Source organism: Anopheles coustani, chromosome 2 (genome assembly GCF_943734705.1).
Source record: "Anopheles coustani chromosome 2, idAnoCousDA_361_x.2, whole genome shotgun sequence".
NCBI classification, from domain to species: Eukaryota; Metazoa; Arthropoda; class Insecta; order Diptera; family Culicidae; genus Anopheles; species Anopheles coustani.
The window spans coordinates 69463261-69487034 of record NC_071289.1 but is presented as its reverse complement, the minus strand read 5'-3'; the positions used below and the strand labels follow the sequence as shown (position 1 = coordinate 69487034).

Genomic DNA, 23774 nt, shown 5'->3' with positions numbered 1-23774 from the left:
CCTTTTCTCCTGCCGTCGTGGGGTGGATCGAACTCTACAAGCGGTTACGCAAACCGAGTGCACTGATACAAAGTGTGTGTGTTTGTTGGGGGTGGAGGTGTACGAAAATAATTTCACTTTCACGAACCGTTGTGTTTGGAAAGTTCAGAGCAAGAGTCAGACGCACCTCAGGCTCTCGGTGCTGTGGCGAGGGATCATCAAATTTCCCAACAAAGCGCATCGAATTTACGTAATGAAGTTCTCGAGCGATGCCGCAAGGGCGGTGGTTTTTTTCTTCTCTCCTCCCTTGGTGCTTGGGTGCTGTATCGTTTGTTTCGTCGAAGATCAGTTACTCCTCAGGAAGCCGCATTTCATCGTCGCCGCGGATCGTGAGCCGTCATTACCATCCGGTCTCCGGGGGAAGGTGGTTTGCGGTCGACGTGCTCTCCATCTCCATCCGACGACGCCATATTGTCCGTTTGAACCGTGCGCCGAATCGGAAAAATCCATCCGACCCAGCTGATCCCCCGGGGAGAACACTTGGCAGCCGGCGACCATCGGTGGCCCACAAGGCGACGTGTAAACAATGGGCGCTTGAACATATCATACCCAGCATCATAAACATCGCCCATACCGAAGTTTTCTGCGTCCAGAGGATTTTCTTCTCGGCGTCTCCGCATCTGCAGCTCCGGCATTTGGGTTGTGCGCGCGGAACCGGTGTGCAATGTTTCTATTTTCTATCCGTTTACGTGATTTTCCGTGGCCCCATGAAGCGGCACTAATCACTCCACTCTCGTTTGTGTCTGTGCCACCGGGTTCGGAAACCCGAACGCGGCTCCCCCGGATCATTAAACGGAAACATCATGTGATCGCGGTAGCCGTCGATCGGATCGGTTGCGGTTGCAATGATATGCAATATCCGGCTTTCCGGAGGCGATTCGTTAAAACCCGGAGAGGGGGGGTATGGGGTCGGAAGGAGAACGTACAGTGCGTTCGCTTTTGTAGCGGAATTTTAAACAGTGAAATCATCTTATCGTTCGACAGTGATCCTCTTTTAACAACAATAGGCTGGAAAGGCTACTATTTACGTAAATCAATCGGCCTATTTGGATTGCTTTGCATTTACCATACAAAGGGGAAATTTAATTACTTCGCTTAATGTTTATTTGATTGACGGTTGTCTTATCGGTCGTATACCTTTTTTTTAGTATAGACGTTTATTAACTTTTTTTGTCATTAAGTGTTTCACTATGTTTGTTACCATTTTTTCAAACATCTTCAGTTAGCACGTATGTATTTTTTTAAATCTACGTTTCTTTTAAAATGTTATGCATAATGAATCTTTAGACGAAATTCATCCATGTATCTTTCATCTTAGACTCATTCCGATTGATTCATAAATCTTCGGGGATTCGGATCTTCAAACTTTGATGAATCTTACAAAACCCTCATGAGTCTTCATGAATCATTCTTGGCTCTTTCATGAATCTTAATGATTCTTTCATTGGCGTGGAGTATGCGACCAAAAAAAGGGGGTCTCTCTATCAATTTTTTGGTCTTTAGTTCTCTGGGAGATATTTGGGATTCATGAATCACTCATTACAAGATTTATGGATCTCTAAAACGATGCGAAGAATCGTCCAAATTCATTATTCTGAATCGCAACCTCTCACACAACCTTAGTGGACACATTGAACACCAACTTTAACTGATGTTGGGTCGTGGGTAACCTGCTCATATCACAGATTTGTGCCACCTGCCTAGAACACACAATTGGTAGCTCCACAACGGTCTTGCCCGGCTACCAACTGGTGGCTCCTGTTTGTTGTTTGAGACGCTTACTGAGCAACCGAGATTGTTGAGCCTACAGATCAGCTAGGCTTGATGAAGAACCACCTGAGCAATTCAGTTTACTCTGCTTTTTATGGCAGGTCATATATGGGTGGCGGAGCAACCGAGATTGATGAGCTTAGGGATCAGCTAAGCTAGTCACTGAGGTGAAGAACCACCTGAACAATTGTGTTTACTAAGCCATCCGATCAGATGAGTTTACTCAGCTCTTTCATGCAACCCAATCAACGTGACACTATTATTCATGTTAAACATAGAGTTTTTAATGCTCCATAACTTTTTTCTGTATAAGATATGGTTAAAATAAAAATGTGTACAAGGTATGTTTCATTTAAATCACGTGTCAATACTTGTACAGAAAACAGATAAAATATTGACATAGTTCGTAAAGCCATGAAAAACAGATAAAATATTGACATGGTTCATAACTTTTTTCATAACAAAGGTGAGCTAGCTGTCAATCCCATAAAAGTCCTCGTTTGCTGTAATTTCTTTGTTTACTTTGATACGCGGCGGCATCATTTCATATTTACCACGACGGATCTGTTGTTTGAACAACTAGCATAACAACTTTAAATAAAAAAGGTGAAAAATAGGAGACTGTTTTTGTATTTTAGTTGAAAACAACAATCTTGATTGAAAAGGCTTTTACAAGAATATTTTTTTTCAGATTTTTGTGTCGCTCATCTAAATATAGTATTGACATGGTTAATATCTCTTTCTTCTTGAGTATTTATCCTCGGATTTTTGTTACTTATATCTTGAAAATCCTGTTTTGAGAATAGTTTTAATAAAAGTAGATAAAAATTGATCATTTACCTAGTCTTTTGTTTTAAGGAACACGGCATTCAACGTGGTCAGTCTTTGTCCTAATTTTAAATGGAAGCAAGTACGGTACGCACCACCAGACGAAGACGTATTTTCACCAAACATTTGTTTGTGGTAATTACTGTTTGACTTACTTCGCCCGATCAGTTCGCGAGTCCGTAAAAACGGGTGCAATTATTCTGTAATTGCAACTTTTACTTCCCCCGTTTGCCTTCCAAAACGGTTACCCTTGAAAACAAATCGTCGGCAGAAAATCTCGGCTAGAGAGCCCCGAACCAAATGGGTTCGATTTTCTCCCCGAACCAAAGTGCCAACTGTTGGTGTGCTGCAAGGGAATTGCTGCCATAAGCTTTTGCTAACTGCGGTGTTCCGCCATCCGTTTCCTCCTTTAAAGACCGAAAGTAACGATCTGCGTCCGAACAACGTTGCTGCTGCATCTCTTACGCGCCCAGTGAAAGAGTTTCACTTTTTCGTTGTTTATTCATCAAAAACGATGGTAATTAATTCGGTTTTAATCATACCGTCGCGATCGCGTTAAACGCAGGCAAGTGAGTGCAGTCCATCGTTAGAGATCATACCGATTCCGGAGCAAAACCCTACGCGCGAGGTGGCATCGCAGATGCTTCGAGGTGAAACAATCCCTCGAGGTGTGTTGTGCTATGTTGTTGTCGTCGGCGTCGTCGTCGTTGCTCCGGTTCCTCCGACGAAGCCCGGAATCGCGGATGTCGATGGTGATGATGATGATTATAATGGCTCTCGGAGTGATTGTCTCTCTTTCTCTCCCCCTCCCTGTATCCCTTTCTCGTTCCACTGCATGTGCGTCAGCCGTCACGGTCGCCACCGACACCGAACGAAACCCTGGCCGTGGAAATTATCTAATCAATTTCGGAACCGGCCGGGTGAACCGCGCTTTCACACGACGGAGAGTGTACGTTTTCCACTTTTACAGCCCATTTTTCCGGCGTAACGTAAGTGTCCGTTCGAGGCGGCGGACAGGCAGCAAATTTGCTGGCAGTATAATTAAAATGTCTCCACTTCGGCCGACGAGCTCGGTGCTTGCGGGTGCGCGCCCCGATATTGCGCTGCGCCAAAAAAAAGCCTAAGTAATAATGAACGGTTTTTTCCGGCCTCATCCCCGTCGCCCGGCCCTTTTCCTCCTTTTCCAACGTGCGGAAAACTCGCTCGGCCGAGTAGAAACCATCGGCACCGGCAGAAAAAATGGCCACATTAATCGTCGCTTAATTTTTATTCCGGTGTTGTTTTGATTTTCATGAATGATGTTTATCTGAAATTCTATCGCCAGCCTGTCTTAAGATGCTAGGGCTATCTTCGTTCGGTTTTCTTTTCTTGTGCTGCATGCTCGAAAACGATACGCGCCCGACCCGGGCACCGATGGTTGTTGTTATTGTTGAGGGGGGAAAAAACGGTCCAACTAATTGATAGTCTCTCGAGGGAACGACTCTGTGTTGAAACGTAAACGGTGTGGTAGGAATTATTTTTCAAACCAGGCCAACCATTCTGAAGTGTGCCTTTTCTGTATTTTTGTCGCCCTTTCCCTCCCGTTTCGACCAGGCCAAAAGCCCCGTTTCTTGCAGAGAAAGAGCGACACCGGTTGCAGCGGCCGTGCCGTGTGCGGAGGTTTTGTCCTAGATTTGTGCAGACTTGTCGAAATGTTGACACAGGAAGAAAACCTTCCCTTACCTAGCGCCGGGCTGTAGCAACTTTGCGTGGAGATGAGAAAAATATATCGTGAAAACAAAACACAAATGCTGCAAAGTGCAATGGAAAAGCAAACAATTCCTTTTTTGTGGACACCGCTGAGATGACAAGAGATGGTATTGTTTTGCACTTTGTCGAAAGTTGTTTGTCCGCCTTCCGGCGAGAAAAAGGTGTCCATTTCTATTTATCTCCGTCTCGAAAAGTCAAGTATTTTGCTTATTCGGCTCGAAACATTGACAAAATGCCTCCGGTGGAAACAATACCCCAGCGGTTTACCGCAATGTTACCTATGACAGAGCACACCTTCAAACTACCCATATACTTGGATGGACACTACAGGGTTTTAGGTCCATAAAAAGGATGTTTCAAGTGGTAGAGGAAGAGTTTCATCGACACAGGGGATGTTTACATACACATCGGGGAACTTTGCAACCATACACCGGAATATTACAAATAGCACAAGGAGAATCGTGCAAACACAATTAGGGAACTTTGAAATCGATCACCTTCGCTAAGCTCAACGTAATTGTAAGTCAATGATGTTCCTATCGACAAAAAAACGTTTGAAAAGCCGTATTTTCAATCAAGAAAATTGTTTTCAACTAAAATAGAAAAACATTCTCCCGTTTTTCACCTTTTTTATTTCGAGTTGTTATGCTAGTTGTTCAACCAATAGATCCTTCGTGGTAAACATGAAATGATTCCGACGTGGATCAAAGTAAACAAAGAAATTACAGCAAACGAGGATTGACAGCTTGTTCCCTTAAACGGTTGCAAAACTACCCGTTTGGTATGCTGTCTGACACATTCCCCTTATGATTGCAATGTTCTCTCTTCCGATTGAAAATATCCCCTATGCTTTTGAAATGTTCCCTCTATCTATTGAAATATTCCATTAATTAGAACGAAACCCTGTAATAGCAATCATTCAATGTCAAAACGACAAATTAATGTAAAATATTTGAGTCTTACAAAAAAATCCCAATGAATATCAATCGTGTACACCATGTCAGATGCTTTTCGTGTATTGAATTGTGGTCTACACTAATTTTGGTCTGAAAAAAGATAAACTTGGGGCAACCGATTTGTGACAAAGTTTTTTATCGTACCATCGTCCGGGAATCATAACTCCCTATCAACACAATGTTTGCCTTTCATGCTGGTTATGATTAAACAACCATAAACATATATGTTTATATCAATATAACTCCATACACTTTTTTCATCGAACCGTAGTGGAGGCGCTACAATTCATATGTCTGCACAAGTCATTGAAAGTTTTGCTTGGTTATTACCATTCACTGTTCATCTATAATAAAAGTTGAAAAAGTTTCGGGTAGCGGAAACCCCCTCGTAGTCGTTAGGACGGTCCTTCTACCTGCCTGAAATATATAATCTGCCGTCGAGATTGGTTGTGTCTTTTAGGTTAATCGTATTTAGATGGGCACCCTAGGCGAGACAACTGGGAAAATTTGTTGCTAATTGGTAGTTCGGTTCGCGCGAGGATTGGTTATTTGTCACAATTTGTGCTAATGTGTTTATTTATCTCTTTCTGTCATTTTTAGGTGCTGCAGCAACTGGAAACGGTACGAAATGCCCAACAACAACTGCTGAACCTATGGCAGCACCGCAAGACGAAGCTCGATCAATGTTTCCAGCTGCGCCTGTTCGAGCAGGACTGCGAAAAGATGTTCGACTGGATCCTGCACAATCGGGACGTGTTCCAGGAGACGTACGTCGAGATCGGCCACAACTACGCGATGGCTAAGAACCTGCAGGAGGAACACCAGCGCTTTGCCATAACGTCCCGCAACGTGTGCGTTAACATCAACCGAATCCTAGCGGTGGCCGCGCGGCTCTACGAGGGGAACCATTATGCGGCCACACACATTCGCACGCTGGCGGCGCGGTTGGAAAAGACGTGGAAAGATTTTGTGACGACGCTGGACGAGCGGACGGCCGTGCTGACGCTGTCCGTCGTGTTTCACCATAAGGCGGAGCAGTACACGGAGAGTGTTAGTAGCTGGGCGGCGGCCTGCGAGGCCACGATTCCAACGCCGACGAATGTGGAAAGCCTCGAGACGGCCATCGGGACGCACCAGTCGCTGTACGAGGCCATGTGCCAGGCATACACGGAGGTACACTCGACGAGCAAGAAGCTGTTGTACCAGCTCGACCATTTGGTGCAGGTTTGCAACAAGCCACCGATAGTGAACACGAGGAAGAATGTAAGTAAACCGTGAAAGGCAGTCCGTGTGAAGGGCAGTCCGCGTGTAACAAATATGTTCATGTTGTTTTGTAGGATAATTCCCTGTTCAACGGTGGAAACCCGGCGGCCGATTACAGTGAAGGTGCCTCGCACGTCCTTGCGGTGATACATCAGATTCTCGGCCATCACCGTGCGCTCGAGAGCAAGTGGCATGCGGGCAAACTGAGGCTGCATCAGAAGCTAGCCCTGCGCCTCTTCCAGGAGGATGTGAAGCAGGTGCTCGACTGGCTGCAGAACCATGGCGACGTGTTCCTGCGAAAGAACAAGGGTATCGGGAAGAGCCTCCAAAAGGCCCGCATCTACCAGACGAGTCACGAGCACTTTGAAAACGTTGCTCAAAACACGTACCGCAACGCGGAAAAGTTACTGTCGGCGGCGGAAGAGTTGGCCCGCTCGGGCGAAGTGTCCCCGCAGGAGATCTTTTCCGTCGTGCACGAGCTGGAGACGAACGTGGCATCGTTTGCGGAACGAGTGGAGAAGCGTCGAAGACGGTTGGATCTGGCCGTGGTGTTCTATTCGAACGAAAAAGATATAGCCGCCTGGCAGGAGCAGCTCCATGCGGAGGTAACGAACGAAGAGTCGCTGGAGTTGGCCAACGAGCATCTCGAAGGTACGGAGCGAATGCTGGAACAGTGTAAGGAGCAGGAAGAGAGCACGCTGAAGACGTGCATGCAAGCGATCGCACAGGGCGAGGCGTTGCTGCAAGAGTTGCGGGCGATCGAGGAGGAAGACAGTTCCGGATCGTTAACGGCCGTACAGAATGCTCTCGATCGGATCCAAAAGAACCGGTTGGATTTGGAGGGCTTGTGGCAGACGCGTCGGATGAAGATCGACATGTACCTTCGGTTGCGCATTTTCGAGCGGGACGCGCTGGAAGTGTCCTCCCAGCTGGAGATGTGGGCCGAAGAGCTGCAGCACACGGAAGTATCGCGCGATTTCCAAAAGACGGAACAGTTTCTACGGCTGCACAACGAGTCGGTGAACCAGATGCAGACCACCACGTATCAGGTGATCAACCAGGGCCAAGAGCTGATGCAGCTGTTCGAGTCGTCCGGGCTGCTGATCATGGCGGACGCCAACCATACGGCCCAGACGAGGGTGCAATATTTGCTAGAATTTTTACACGACCGCGAACTCGACCTGGAGGACTTGGCGGAGACGAAGCGCATCAAGCTGGAGCAATCGATGCAGCTGTGCCACTTTCAGAACGACGCCAACCAGGTGATCTCGTGGATCCGCAACGGTGAGGCGATGCTGATGGCGAACTTCTCCATCCCGAACAGCTTCGCCGAGGCGGAGCAGCTGCGCAAGGATCACGAACAGTTTCAGGTGGCGATCGAGCGTACGCACACCTCGGCCGTGCAGGTGAAGTATCGAGCGGATGCGCTCATCAACGCGCACCACTACGATCCGCAGAGCATCAAGGACATTGCGGACGAGGTGACGAAGAAGTGGCAAAAGTTGTTGACGTGCGCCGAAGAGCGCCACAAGCTCGTGACGGCGTCGCAGAACTTTTTCAAAACGGCCGAGCAGGTGTGCAGCGTACTGGACAGTCTCGAGAAAGAGTACCGCCGGGAGGAAGACTGGTGCGGTGGCGGTGGCTCTACCGATAAGGGTCAACAGATCGTGCAGCTTATCACAAAGCATCAGGAGCAGAAGGAGGCGTTCCTGAAAGCGTGCACGTTGGCACGCCGGACCGCGGAGACTTTTCTCAAGTATGCGGCCCGTTCGCTGCAGTTCTACCACGTGAAATCGACCGCGGTGAACAGCGAGTCGCGGGTGAAGGCCATCCTGGACAAACTACTCACACAGGAAACGCAAGTGCTCGAGTATTGGACGCAGCGCAAGAAACGGCTCGATCAGTGCCAGCAATTTGTGCTGTTCGAGCGCTCGGCCAAGCAGGCCATCGAGTGGATCCATGACACGGGTGAGGCGTACCTATCGTCGCGCAAAAACAAACTTTGCTCGACGCGGGAAGACTCGGAGCTGCTGTTGCGCGAGCACAACGAGTTCAAAAGCACGGCCAAGGAGACACGCGAACGGGTGAAGCTGCTGATCCAGCTGGCGGACACGCTGGTCGAGAAGGGGCACGCGCACGCCAGCTCCATTAAGCAGTGGGTCGCAACGGTCGATTCGCGCTACAAGGACTTCAGCCTGCGGATGGAACTGTACCGATCGAACCTGGAGAAAACGCTTGGCCTACCTGGTATCATACAGCAACCGGATGACAATAACCTTAGCAGTAGTAATAACACTAATAGTAGTAGCAGTCATAGTCTTAACAACAGCAAATCCATTTCCTCAACTTCGGTCAACTCGAGCTCCGGCATTTCGTCCGCGGGTTCCAACTCGAGTCTGGTCACCGTTTCCTATCATCCCGCACCGGGTGGCGACCGGATGGCGGGAGCGGATGCTAGCAGCATCACCAGCGGCACTCCGCACTGTTCCTCCACCTCGTCGTCGGGCCCACCGTCGACGGGATCCTCCGCTTCATCGGTGCTCGAGTACCGCCATTCGGATCCATCGCTCGAAACCAAACTAAATGCGGCCGCAGCCGGCCCCGGGGCGGTCGGCGCCGTCCAAAAGGAAATCAACGAGGAGAAGCGAAAGTCGGCACGCAAGAAGGAGTTCATCATGGCCGAGCTGCTGCAAACGGAGCGTACGTACGTGAAGGATCTCGAAACGTGCATTGGTGTGTTCTTGCGCGAGCTGAAAAGCGGCCAGAACGTCCCGACGAACCTGCTCGGCAAGGAGCACATCCTGTTCGCGAACATCGAGGACATATTCCAGTTTCACGAGAAGATATTCTTGCGCGAGCTGGAAAAATACGAAACCATGCCGGAGGACGTCGGGCACTGCTTCGTAACGTGGGCGACCAAATTCGACATGTACGTGCACTACTGCCAGAACAAACCGCAATCGATGGACTACATGGTGCAGCACGGCGGTACGTACTTTGAGGAGGTGCAGCGGAAGCATAAGCTCGAACACTCGCTGCCGGCGTACCTGATCAAGCCGGTGCAGCGCATCACCAAGTATCAGCTGCTGCTGAAGGATCTCCAATCGTGCTGCGACGAAGGGCAGGGCGAGATAAAGGACGGGCTGGAGGTGATGCTGAACGTACCGAAGAAGGCGAACGATGTGATGCATCTGTCGCTGCTCGAGCAGTGTGACATCGCGATCGAGAACCTGGGCGATGTGGTGCTGCAGGACTCGTTCCTGGTGTGGGACAACAAGCAGATACTGATCAAGAAGGGCCGCGAGCGGCACGTGTTTCTGTTCGAGCTGTACATCCTCTTCTCGAAGGAGGTTAAAGACACCAACGGTACCGTGAAGTACATTTACAAAAATAAGCTCCTAACGTCCGGTAAGTTGGTGCTGGAAGATTTCTACATACGCGCTGTCCACTTGCTAAACGATCCACCCTTTGTTTTCAGATTTGGGTGTGACGGAACACATCGAAGGGGACGAATGTAAGTTTGCCATCTGGACCGGCCGGGCGCCGATCCTCTCCGACTACCGGATAGTGCTGAAAGCGAACAGCCTCGAGACGAAGCAGACGTGGGTGAAGCGAATGCGCGAGGTCATGCAGGAGACGTACTTCACCAGCTCGTCGTTCTCGCTGCTGAAATCGCCGGCCAAGGTGAGCGGCAAGAATCTTGGCCAGCGGCTCTCCAAGGACATTGACGACACGCTGAACGACAACGATCAGGACGGCAGCTCGCTGGCAAGCTTTGGCTCAGGAAATACGACCGACAGTGAGAAGGTAGGTGTTAAGGGCACGGTAAATGAAGCGTAATCGCTGGTCTCGCGTATATCGTCGATATTCGGGTCAAGCGTCATCTGTGATTTGTTTATGTTTTGCAATTTGATAAAAGTTGCAACATTTCTTGAAACTACAGCTTTTCTTTTTTTGTTGTACATTGTTGAAGATACAAAAACTTCACTAAATAATCACTGAATTTCGATAAATATTCGCGATCGAATGATCTATTGATTCGTTTGTTTACGTTCTGCCAAGATTACGCATTGGTTTCTGATTAACCTTAAATTGTTACTTTGCAAGCAAGATTCTACTGCACATTTTCATTCCATTTATTAAATCAATTTCTAAACGAACCCGTCCCATCCAAGTCTTTGTGCTAACGTTTGCATTAAAAAATGCTCAAACTTTCATCGATGATTGAAAAGAAAACTACGTGAGATAATTGAACGAAGTAAAATTTGGTTGTAATGATATATCAATTTAGCACTTTTAAAAAATATTTCGATGGCCAGTTAGGTGGCTCTAGGGTATTTAACCGAAACTTCAATCATGTCCATTCGTCGGACGCCATGCTGGCACGGACCGTGACCGGAACCATGGATCCAAATGAATTTTAAACCTTTCTCCACAAGCTACAGAATATTTAAAAATCCTTATCAGCTATGTTCGTTGGCCAAGATAAAGATGGCAGTACGAAAAAATAATCAAACAAAACGTAATGCAAACATTAGTTTGCCAAAAAGGCAAAATATTTGTAAGGACATCTATAATTTCCCAAACTTTTCTTTTTTAGCGATAACGTAAAACTTGTTTTCTTGTTGCTACCTGTTCTAAACTATCAATATTTCAAAGCGTATTCAAATCTAACTACATTCTTACAAAAATGTGTGCGTCCTACTCATGCAACATGCATTTGTGGTCCACTCGCTCATTATTCCTGACCGCTGCACAAACCACACAGCCAACAGTCACACTCTTGAGCATGTTTTGAACTTGACAAATGTTTTCCCTAAGTATTATCATTCTGGTTCTCCCTCGTCGAGCGTCAACATTCGCGATTCCACAACCGCATTCGGACAAAACGACAGCAGCCACCACATTAGCGCTGCGCTGAATCGGAATGAGTCGCGGACGGAAAAATCCAAAACAAAATGAGAAAAAGAAACCAGTACACAAAGGCGACCGTCGGCAGCACGATGCCATAATGAGTTTCAAGGGTGTTATAATGAATCCTGGTCTTGCTCGAGAGCGCCCCAGTAGGGAGTTTGTTTGACTCAACGCAGATAGTGGATAGCAGTTCGTGTAACCACCCTTGGCGAATCTGTGTTGGCGCTACTGTTTGGCGTGTAACGGGAGGATCATTTGAAAGGACTTTGGTTTACAGCAACACCACAGTTGCATGCGGAATTCGGAGTGTGGAACGCCGCGGGTATGGCCAGTGGAGGGGCGGACGCAAACTCGAGCATATGGAAGGCAAACACACAAGTACCACAGGTGGTGGGATGGGGTGTGGATGCTTGGAAAATGCGGTATGTCTGTAATGCTGACTCGAATTGATGAGCATGCGTCGAACTCGACGGACGGCAAGCGAGATAGAGAGAGAAAGAGAGAGCTGGAGCGGTAGTACGAAGCCAAAACAAACGTTCGTCTGGCGAATTAAGGCAGAAAGACGACGCCCGAGGGATGGGGATTCTTTTCAGCGACTTCCTACCAGTGTTGTGTTGCAATTAATTATAATTTTTTACCTAATTGCTACCCGAGTCCATGGTTTTGACGATTCTGACAAAAATTTCATACCTACTGAAGGTGAACGTTTTTCTTTTCACCAAATTAACGAGGGAATTACTGTTTGCTATAACGGAGAAATTATAATGAATCATACCGCAAACCATTTGCTAAGACAATGGATCCGAATTTCGCATCTGTAAGCTGCATTTTAATGATTCGCAAATAAATTAACGATAAGAATCTACAAACTACCAGGCGCCTCCATGAGGTATGAAATATGATGCTGCAAGAATTTGGGAATTTGGATACAAATTCGCTAGCTCAAACACCTACATCGTATCTTCTCCATCTGAGTATGATTGAACAGTCTGTCTGCATACCCTTAAACAGGAAAAAGGAAAGCAAATTCCGAAAGAATTCCCCTTCCATAGGCAGCCACACGGCCGGTTCTGCTGAAACTGAACGCCAAGCGCTTCGCTTCCCGGTTACATAATAATTTTATCTCCTCAGATTGATCCAAGGACACTTTTCCGATCCTTGCTTCCTGCCATTGGTTCATGCTTCAGCTTGTGTCTCCCTCATGATCTCTTTCTCTTTCCTTCTCTGTCTCTCTTTTTTATCACCAGTTCCCGGCACACGCGTTATCTTCACCGCTTTCTCTCGCGTGTTTGCATCCGGTTGGGAGCTCTCTTTGTTTTTGTTTTGTTTGCAGGGCCCGCTCTCCGGAGTGTTCTCCGGTCAAGTGGTTTGTGTTTCAATGTTTTTTTTTGTCTTAATTTTACCTTCCGGTAGGCGTGACCATACATTTGCTCCCATACGTAAATTAAAAAGTGAAAGGAGTTTTGTTTCATACGGTCTTTGATTTCCGATGGTGAGTGACAGGTTTCTCCCTTTAGTTACGATTTCTACAAGGAATCGAAATTTTATAGCTCATCTACATCTCAAACATGCGGCTCTGATTGCATCGGGCACGATAACGCCGGGTGGCATAATGATGTAACCATGCCTAGATGAGATAAAACGTGTAGCGGCAACGCGTGTGAGAAGATGGTGAAGGTCCTCTCCCAAGATAATCAGATGATTAGAATGGTGCAGAACTAACAGTACTGTGGTTGAAGGATGCGTTGTTTTTTTTTCAAATGTATAGCCGGCTGCCTATAAACCATCTATGTTATGGAATGTAGCGGGTAATTTGTCGCATCAGCGTTTTCCAGTTCTTAACGACCCCTCGTATCATACATTATCATCTGGTTTGTCAGCTCAGGCTAAAGTGTTGTTAATAAAAAAAGAAGACGCATGCATAGAATGAGTTATCTGAAATTTCTTGTTCTTCCGCACCCTCGGGATACTGTGATACAATTCGTTGTAGAATCTTCTTGGCTTCCGAATTCATTTTAATTTAGACATATAATTAGCAGAAAGTTACTCCGGTTTCAAGAAAGCTTATAGATGATACAATTACTTAAATATGTCATAATGATTAAATCGTAAGTCAAAGTGTCATATTTTTAAGTAAATACAATCAATCTTTCGTAGAGGTTTCGAACTGGCAACAACGATGAAAGTATTTTTTTTGTATGTCTTTTTCCTTTGCTTTTCAGGTTTTCCTTTTTTATTCTCGATCCGTTGAAAAGAAAAAAATATATTTTGCTACGTGTTTACATCATTCAAATTTGCTCTCGATGTACATTTTCGCTGTACGTACTAAACTAAGGACTAATACCGACTTTAAACACGTTGGCTTTCGTTACATAAAAACATAAGCGGAAGAAAAAGTTCTTTAAGTGTTTAGTCTGTGGTTAATTGCTAGCAAAGATCTAATATGTTAGCACACAATCTCAACCCTTGTTCCTTGTATCATATTGTATTTTTAATGTTTCCTCTGTGCTGCACGCAAAATGATTCGTGTACATGCGAGAGATCTCCGCTTTGCACCATGGTTACTTAGCGTGACTCCTATATGTACTACTGGTGTAGTGGATCCGTTGCGCTTTGCTGAATTCGAATGAACGGAGTAGCACCGCACTGTGAAACGCTGTGGATACGAGTGTTCACTATTTTTCTCCACCTTTGCATCATTCCCCATCGGAAGGGGAACATGTGGAGCTCACACTCATGGCGAATGAACATGGCCACCCCGTCACATATCGCCCCCCCTGAGTATCCGTGAACGATCTTTCGCCTCCACCGGCGGCTTGTTGCTTCTGCTCTCGCCGTGAGGAGGTGGAGGGGGGGGGGGGGAGTGTCACCCGACTACAAACACTACATGGAAGTGACTCGCTCTCAATTGAAGCGAGCCGCGAGCGATTCGATTTATCTCGAACCAGCGCCGACATCGGCAGAGGGTTATCATTTTGCGTCAGTGGCCAGCACACGCACCGGAAAATTGGGAATGTATATTTCCCGCCCCGCGCGTGTACTACGGCTTCGCTCTCTAGTACTCACGCGGTTACTCTCCACACTCTCTTTTGTTGGTTGGATTTTCCCGAGAATTTTCTTATCATCGCTTGTAGAGACAGGTTCGTTGAGAGAAAGAGCGAAGGATACGGTAGGCCAGTCAGCACCGTCGTGGGGGTTGTTTTGGATCCTTGAGTGAGTAAAAAACGGATCATCCCCCCGCCCATTCCTCTGCCTCGGCTCCGGGATGTAACCCGCGGTTTATCTGCGGATCGTGTAAAATGTTTTTTCTGGTTTTGTTTCGGAGCGCAGAGAGTGGAGTGAATTTATCTTTCATTGGAGCCAACGGAGAGCAAACTACTTAGTAAAACATACTACAATGACACTTGCACACACACACACACACGAATCCCCGCGATAGAGGGAGAGTGTGCGTTCTCTTCTGCGGTGGCGAAGAAACAAGGGCCGACTTTTTCGCGCTTTGCTCACGGTCTCGGTGTGTCTCCTCCTTGGCGTCGTCGGCTGTGACACGGTCCGTGGCGGTTCGACAGCACCGTCATTAATCAGTGCGCCCGCAGAGCTATGTTCGAACGGTTGCCGTGTGTCGTGTCCGTTGCCGTTTTCTGTCGCAGACGAGAGGGAACGAAGGATCGCGACGTACGAACACCGGAACACCCCTACCGTAGTGGATGGTAGTGGCAGCGGTGGTGGTGGTGCTGGTGATTAGAGACACGACCTTACCAACTTCTGTACGTCCGGGAACGACATTTTATGCCGTGTGTAGCCCTTTTTGCGAACGCGAATTATTTATGTCCTTTTGTTTTGTGCGGTAGAGAATCGCGTTTGAGCGTCCTTAATTTTATGTGTGAGTGTGTGTGTGTCCCTCTGTCTCATCTACCGATAACTGGAACCCCTCGCATTCCTCCTCACCAAAAATGGACATACACACCAACCTCATCGTCCCATCTCATGTTGAAGAAAGTCCTCCCACGACAAAATAAAAAATCAGTTACCCCGTGTGCCATTGCGTGCGGTGATTGAAAAACAGTGTGCGATCGCAATTTTCGGCCTCTTGCAACACGAATCTCGGTGTGTGGTGTGCGTTGCATTTTTCGGTGGACCAAGCAGAGGAAGAGCAATTAAAATTAAAACGCACCCTCGGTTCACACCACCAGCGGAGCAAGCGGAGTGTCGATGTTGGCGGCGGCAAGATGGTCGGGCTGAACGCAATTTGTGAAAATTACAAGCGAACCGATTGGCGATGGGTGTGTATGGGAATGTGTGTGTGTGTATGTTTGCGGATGAGTAAAGTGTGCGAACCCGCCAGCAGTGGGTAAACTGGCCAGATAACCAAGTGTGTCGAGAAGTGTACACCAGCATGCGAAACAAGCCAACCCCACAAAAAAGCAAGGCCCAAAAATGATACACAAATAAGCGACAAAAAAGTGGTTATATCAGTAACGCGTGTCGTGTGTGTGTGTGTGTGCCCTAGCTTGCGTCCATTTATTTTATCTTGTTCGTGGCGTTGGAACCAGCGAGATACATCTTACACCGCCTTCCACTTTGCGGTCCGATCGAGCAAAGGACTGTTATCTAAGTAATGGCCTCCCAAAAAAAAAAACGGCAGAGCCCTTCCAAGGCTCCTTTCTTCTGTTAAATTGCAAGACGCGGGCGGAGAGCTGCTCGCTCGCGGCACACCTTACCTTGACCTCGCGGGGCACACTGTCACCGTGGGATGCCCTTCTCTAAACTCGTTCACGCGCCGCATAGAAATCATAATTAAACTCTCAATTTCACGTGCGAGATTTCCACCTCATCTTATGCTCCCGCTGGTGCTTAGCTCTCTCACACCTTCGCGCTCTCTTTCTCTCGCTTTCAAAGCATCCCCCCCGCCCGGAATACAACCTTCGTATCGTTGGTCCCAAACCATCTTGGCCACTTGACATGACCCTGGTGTATAGGTTTCAAACTCCCTCCGCCCCCACCCCTCCCGATGTGTTTCTGTTTCCCCCAACGACGCGTTTGCATAATCCATCTTGATCATCCATCGCTATGTCGCGTTTGACAAGCGGTGGATATTAATCGACCCGCTTTAGACCCGCGGTGAGAGTCCAGCGATACGAAATGTGATGATTCTGTGTATGTGTGTGAGTGAGTTAGGGGGAAAGGGGTTGGAAAAAGGTCACCGCGTTGGAGAGGAGATGTGCTACCAAAGCCTTTCCATGCTGGAGGCTGCTTTTCTGGGACTTCTATTCCCAGGGACTCCCACGCAACTTTCGATCCAGCTTCAAAAATCGCTGGTTAGTTAGGAGTTCGTGCCGTTTCGCAGGGGAAGTCGTGTGATTTTCCTCTTTTTTCCAACTCCTCCCGAACACCCCACGCCCGAAAACTGGCGTTGTTTGCACAGATGGCAGAAGATAATGATAGCCGGAGCACTTTTGGACGACCAGGGGCTCGGAAACCGGGTTGCCTCGTGCAGGTGGCAGGTTTCGTTTTTAACGTTCCCTTTACTTGCCTCTTTCTGGTCCGCAAAGTGGACCACAAAGCGCTGAGCTGGATGAACGGCTCCTCGGTTGAATCGGTCAAAATCTCAAAACTTCCTAATAGGGAAACGCGATACGACACGTCAATCCGGCAATCAATCCGCGCGACCGACCGACCGGGTGGGTTACTTTCGTTTTCTTGCGTCTTGCGACCGATACGAACGGCCGTCTAAGTCGTCGCACTATCGGTGAGTCCTGAGGAAAAAACGGCCAGCTTGTGTGCGGTTTGTGCCATTAATTTTTTATGGCAGCTGGATACGCAGCATTCGTGGTGTAAAGTTGCCCCCCAAAATGTCACCCCGTGTGTCTGTGTTTGTGTTGATCTTTTCCCACTGCGGGACTTATACCGACCACTGCACTGGAATGTGGCCGGCCATTTCCACGAAGGAGAGCTGTAGGTGTCATGAGCCCGGCCGGTCAAACACACACACGTCACGGAACTCCCTTCTTCTACTGAGGTCCACACCTTTGGGAGGGTGTTTGTTTGATCTGGCGTGGGTTGTTCGAATTTTTCCGACCTCTCCTGACAAATCAACAACCTCTAGAAGTCTACACACCACCCGCATCCCTCCCCTGGACCACCCACTAGTCGCTCTCTAGCTCCAGCCTCGAGCAAGCAGTGTTCAGGCTCCTCGCAAACCGTAACGCCACCACCCATCCTACACTATCGGCGTAAACATATAAAAGTGTAACACTCGGGCCATCGAGCGAACATTTGTTTGCATGTTCTTTTCGACCGAATGACAAATTGAATTATTGAAATTTCTGTGTGCAGTGCGCGGTGGCGGCGCGCAACGGAATGAATGAAATATTCCCACGACCGTTCGAGGGCCGCCCCACCGGTCTCGTGTGGGGGTGTAGTGCGTCTGTCATACTTATTTATTTACGTAGTTTCGATCTCATTCACTGGCTTGCGCTTCTACCGTCCGACCGTCGAGGGGGGGGGGGGGGGGGGGGGGGATTTACATTTTGCATGCCGCCCGGTTTTTTTTACCCCCAAAAGAAAATGTTATTTGCGTTGGCGAAGTGGTGGAATTTGAGCCACGGAAGGAAAAGGTACAGATGGTTGCTGATGGCATTTTTGCAGCTGAACAATTTATATTTGAAATGGCTACCATATTCCTTGCTAAAAACAAACCAAGCGGAGTATAGTTTTTTTTTAAATGAAACCCCAAAGTGTTATCTAAAACATATTGCTGTAATTAGAATAATGTTTCGTGGTTGGAAATGAAAATGAGAAACACAAATATTGCTTTTCATAAAAAAAAACATACATAATGGACTACGTAATTACGTACGTACGTAAATGGAGTAGTGTAATTCTGATTCAGATTCATGAATCTGAATGATTCTTTGTATTATTTTAGAAATTTATGAATCTTTTAATCTTTTTCATGATTCAAGAATGCTAAAAGAACAGAAAACAAAAGACAAAAAAAGGGTAGAGAGAATCCTTTTTTTTTTGGTCGCATGATCCACGCCAATGAAAGAGTCATCAAGATTTGTAAAAGATCCATGAAAGATTCATTAGGATTTCGTAACATTCATCAACGTTCGAAGATTCGAATGCCAAAAGATTCATGAATCAATCTGAACGAATCTTAGGCGAAAGATTCATATGAATGAATCTCATCTTAAGATTCATTAGGCACAGAACTATTTATGAAACGCAGATTCAACAATTAAAGAGCAAATTGTCGAAAACAAATGCAACAGAACAAAAATAATCGAAAAATAATAGATATTCAAGCATTACACAAGAATGGATCTGCGCTTTGTAGAATAAATATTAAAAAAAGAATAAAAATACTGTTTGCTGGCATCTCCAGCCAACGTCTGTTGTCTTGATTTGCGCATCTCAAATCACTTTGCAAAAATGGACTCTCAGCCGACGATTCGCAGTGTTTACAATTTGCAACCGCTGCTTGCGCGTGCTCGGCTTGTATGTATGCAATCGACCACCCATACGTTCGCTTCTTTCTGTTCGCGGGAAGAATAAAAATCGGGATGCATACAACAAAAAAAAAAAAAAAGAACATCGATGAAAACGCAATAACAGTGGCGAGATAAAAATTAAAAATCTAATAAAAGCGAATTCCTCCACCCTCCCCCCGGGGGGACGACCGGGCACACGTTGTTGCGGTTACGGTCGCGGCGCTTTGCGTGCCGATTTTCCGCGGCCAGGTCAGACCACACCAACAGCAGTGCAGCCGTTAGTCGGGGCGAAAAGTGAAAACATTACCCTTGAGTTGAGTTGGCCATAAATTAGATCTGTTGTGATTACACCCCAGGCCTAGCTCCGAAAGGAACAACGCTGTCGGCGAAAGATGGGCGAGCGAAAAGGGAAAACGAAGCACAGGACAGGAGGACAGTGACGAAGCCCAATCACCCCGTAAAGGCAAACGAGGAGCAGAGGGGAGTAGCGGGTGAGGAAGGGGAGGAAAAATTACCAAGCCAAAAAATAAACACAGATTCGCGTAGAACGCTCCGGCCAAGATGCTCGCACCCTGGAAAGAACGTGCCCTGGGCTCGTCGTGCCAGACCGTCGTGCTCCTCGGTATTGTTCCGCCGGACCACGGCCGGTTTGAAATGGTTTCAAATTTTATTACTGCCGCTTCCAGTGTACGCCCAGCGTATGCTGCCCCCAGGGCGGAAGCATCAGCTTGCCGCGGGATGCCGCCGCACGGTGAAGAAAAAAAAAACGACGCCAACTCCGTTCCTCCCCGTGGGGTCATAAAATCATTTGCTGGAGGAGAAATAAAACTCAAACATGGGTCATGGTTCGGTCCCGGGTCGGTCAAGAAGCATAAACGGGGGGTTTTTTTTCCTCCCGCAGTGAGGAGGAGTATGTATATGTAGTACACACACTCTGTGTGTAGGTCAGTAAACCAAAGTCAATCCATCTGGTTCCCGGTTCGGTTTACTTGTGGCGTAAATTGCGCGAGAAAAAGGTGTATGGGAAAAAGTTTGTCATTTTTACTCTTGATTTTTTCTTTTTAGAAGTACAGTGAGAAATACGTGAGTGTTTGACGGTCTCTAGGATGAAGGAAAGTGATCGCAACCGTCACTTTGGCGTGTGTCCGTTCGGAACGCGTGACGTGCCGGGGTGCGTGATTGGCACCTGACTGTTGAGCCTTTTGACGATGTCCCGTCCGTTGTGGCGGGCTGTATGGTTGGTTATACCGCTTCATGCTGCTAATCGTGGGTTATGTAAGCTCCAGGGATCCCGCTCCAGACAGCCGCACTGCACTGCACGTCCTAAAAAGGATACATAAGAATGGAAATAAATAGTTTTAAAGAGGATGCTCCACTGCGCTGTGGAGGAAAAACGGTTGAAACACGAACACAAACGATACGTCAGGGAGCGCACCCATAAACGGGCACATTAGCATACACACAGTAGGTGGTTGAGAGTCGTAATCGTCCGGCTACGGGAGAGAAAATTGCCAGCAAAATCGTTCCATGATACAATGGATGGAAAGACCTGAACGGATGATGATCCGGTTTGGCGTCGGGATGCCGAGACCGGTCGACCGCGGACCTCCTCCTTTTTTCTTTTTTCCTTTGCCCTCCAGGGAAAATAAAGTCCACCCACCGGTTCTCCCGGGTGACATTGGTGGCCACGTTCCCCATTGCTGTGTGTATGTGTGCGAAAGCGGATGTTCGTTTTATTTTCGTCACAAAGAAATTCCATCCACAATCGTCGTCACTGGGAAAAGCTACGAATCATTGAAATGTTTCCCTCGGTCGTCGCTCACCCAGTCCGCCCTCCGCTTGGCCCTTGGCTCGTCACACGAGCACGCACAAAAAAAAACACCCATTGCAATCCTTGAAAAACTCGCCTCCGAGCATTCCCTACACCTTTTTACGCCTAGGAGCTGGTTGGTATGAATTTTCCGGAGTTTCATGGAATTAATGTGCCGTATCGCATAGGCGTAAACCTGCGCCATGTACAGAGCCACACACGCGTTCACATGAAGATTTCTTTTCCCTTACCCTTTTCTTCCTCCTCCCTTTTTCTGTTTGTAGTTGATCCGTTTTTCCCCCCAGAGTTTCCTTCCTTTTCTCGCACGTTCGATCATCTTCGCGATTCCGATTCCAGTCTCGTGCGGGAATTGTTTCTTTCTCGCTTTCACACCGACAAACACACACCCACTCGCGCTCAGTCCGATTTCCTGATGGGTCAATTTTTTTTTGTGGGAAAATTTTGGACTTGGAAAATTCGCGATACCACCAGGCCGGCATGATTTCGGGGTTATGTTTTTCTCGACTACGAAAAACAAATACTCCTACCGAAAGCAGCCGAAAATCGGGAATGCTGGTGCTATTCAAGGTCGTTTTCCCTCCTTTCTTGGGGTGTCCTGTATGTGTGCTTCCCTTTCGTGTGGTCAGTTGGTTTGCGTAACGTACGTAGTTGCGTGAGTGAATTCCGGAACACAATATCTCATAATTATCCTGCGATGTGTGTGTGTGTCCTACCTTGAAAGCATTGAAAACGACGTCGCCAAAAGGAGGATGGTTGTACGGCACAGCGGAGGGAAAAACGTGCTCATTTTTTATGTTGATATGCTAGCAGTGATTTTTTGCCAGCTACATATATTTGTATTCGCCAAACCTAGTGATAAGTGTTAACTGTGACGCCAGCCGGCAGGCGTGTGTTAAAAATATATTGTACAATCGCGAAAGCTTTACCGTGGAACTAAGAAACAAAACACACAAGCCGACCCTTTTTTCTACGTGCGGCAACAGACGGCCGAAGTGAGAAAATTGTTACCAGTAGAATTACCCAATGACCCCCCAATGTGATATGAAAGTGATGTGCAGCAGCATGGGTGTGGAACAGGGCTTCGCCCTTCTCCGCTAGCTATGCTTCGGGTGGATGGAAGTTATCCGGTTCCTCCTCGATACGATCAGTCGACGGACCACCGACGCAAGTAGAAATTATCAACCAACAATTAGCATTACGGTGCGCTGAAAATGTCGAAGGCCGCGTCCAACAACGTCGACAAGGGCGGCGGCGGCGGCGCAATCGAGGGCGATGGCCAAAGCCAACCGAAGGGGCTGTCGTCGACCGGCTCGACGAAGAAAAGTGGTCGGAAAATTTCGCTGCCCTGGTTCCGGCAGAGCAGCGTCCCGTCGCATGCGGCCCTTTCCCGCCAGCACACGATCGACTCGCCGGGATCGTTTCAGTTCTTTCGCAAAGTAAGATGTTCACCATTGAAACCACATGTTTGCTTTATATCGAAATTTTCAGGTTTACCAATGCGAAGCTTTTGAAAAAAATCACCTAAACATTTACCATCATCTAGTATCAATTATGAAACGAGATGATTTTTTTTTGGGTGGGTCGTAATCAAGATCAATGGAAAGGAGGTTGCAGCAAACCATGTCGCGAGCCAAAAATCGTGAGAATATTTTTGACAGTTGGTTGGAATTTTGTTTACTTCTTACGAGCAGCCAGGAAAGTGGGTAAAATTGCAAATTTAGTATGTTTGATCAACAGAGCAAAGCATTGAGACTTTAGGAATATGTTCTGGAGAAAGACTGCGCGCGAGGACGACCATCACACTTAATTTTACCAATCATCAGGATTCATATCCCATGACGTCACACAAAAGAGCCTTTTATATCCGCAAAATCATGGACACTGTGATCCAGAATTTCCAATTACTTATTTCGCGAAGATTTTTGCGAAGATCTCCCACGAATATGCAAGAATGTTTGTAAACACTTTTTAAACCAACTGTCATAACAATGGAGGAGCAGAAAACAGCTTTGACCCGACCAGTCTTTGAATTGATCTTGGTCGTAATATTTACCGAAGGTGTGTGTGTGTGTTGTGGAACAATACAACGTAACGAGTAGCGCCCATCTATCAATAATGTCACCAAAACGTTCCATCATATTGTTTTGCCCTTTTTTCGGATACGTTTGCGTCATTATTGTGGGTTTCTTTGCCGTTTTCGTCGTCACCACGCTCTAACCTATCGAACCTTATTTTTTCTCCTATTGGCTTTTGCTGATAAATATCGCTCGCTTATGTTTGGTAAATATGTAGGTATACAGTTTCGCGCCCATAATAAACTCTGAAAGAAGGGAAAAATTCACGCCTTTCTGTGCTGTGGACCCGTCGAAAACTGTACGTTGAAAGAATATTGATGTATTCATTTTGTATTGTTTTGAAATTAAACCCACTCATCGACATTTTAGCAAGAGTGTGTGGAATACGTTTTCACCTTGTTTATTTGGCACCTTTTTATGCGATAAGTGAAACCACATAACCTTTAGCGACGTCCCTGTGTATGATGTTGACGGTCGTTTTGCCTTTGCCCCTCAGAGAAGCCCCAATTAGCGCGCATTTGTGTTTCCGTTGCGCCCGTCTGTATGTGGGTGTGGGTGTATGTGTGGCTGATAATTATTACAATCAAATTATATCCTACCCTACTAGGCAATGACATATGCCCATTCTCTACTTATCGCCCCACCGTGCATCTAATAATTGCATTATGTGTAGATGGAAAGCGTGTTGACAATTGATTAAACTTTGCACTTGCACTTGCCGCGGGATCATCTCACACTTCCGCAAAATCCTCGCGAAAGTTGGATGCAAATGCAAATTGAATCCCATTCGAACAATAGCACGTAATCGCGACCCACCACTCTCTCACATCGTGTGGGGAGGGAATGTGGGGAG

The 23774-nt window shown here is 47.1% G+C and overlaps 1 protein-coding gene across 1 annotated transcript in view; it reads left to right on the top strand.

Moving 5' to 3' along the window:
* The window catches only part of LOC131266890 (triple functional domain protein), a 66464-nt gene that overhangs the window by 10788 nt on the left and 31902 nt on the right, over positions 1-23774 (top strand). The window contains exons 3-5 of the mRNA XM_058269571.1: positions 5943-6605; positions 6680-10013; positions 10084-10412. Coding sequence (XP_058125554.1) covers positions 5943-6605; positions 6680-10013; positions 10084-10412 — 4326 coding nt within the window. The remainder of the gene's footprint in view (positions 1-5942; positions 6606-6679; positions 10014-10083; positions 10413-23774) is intronic.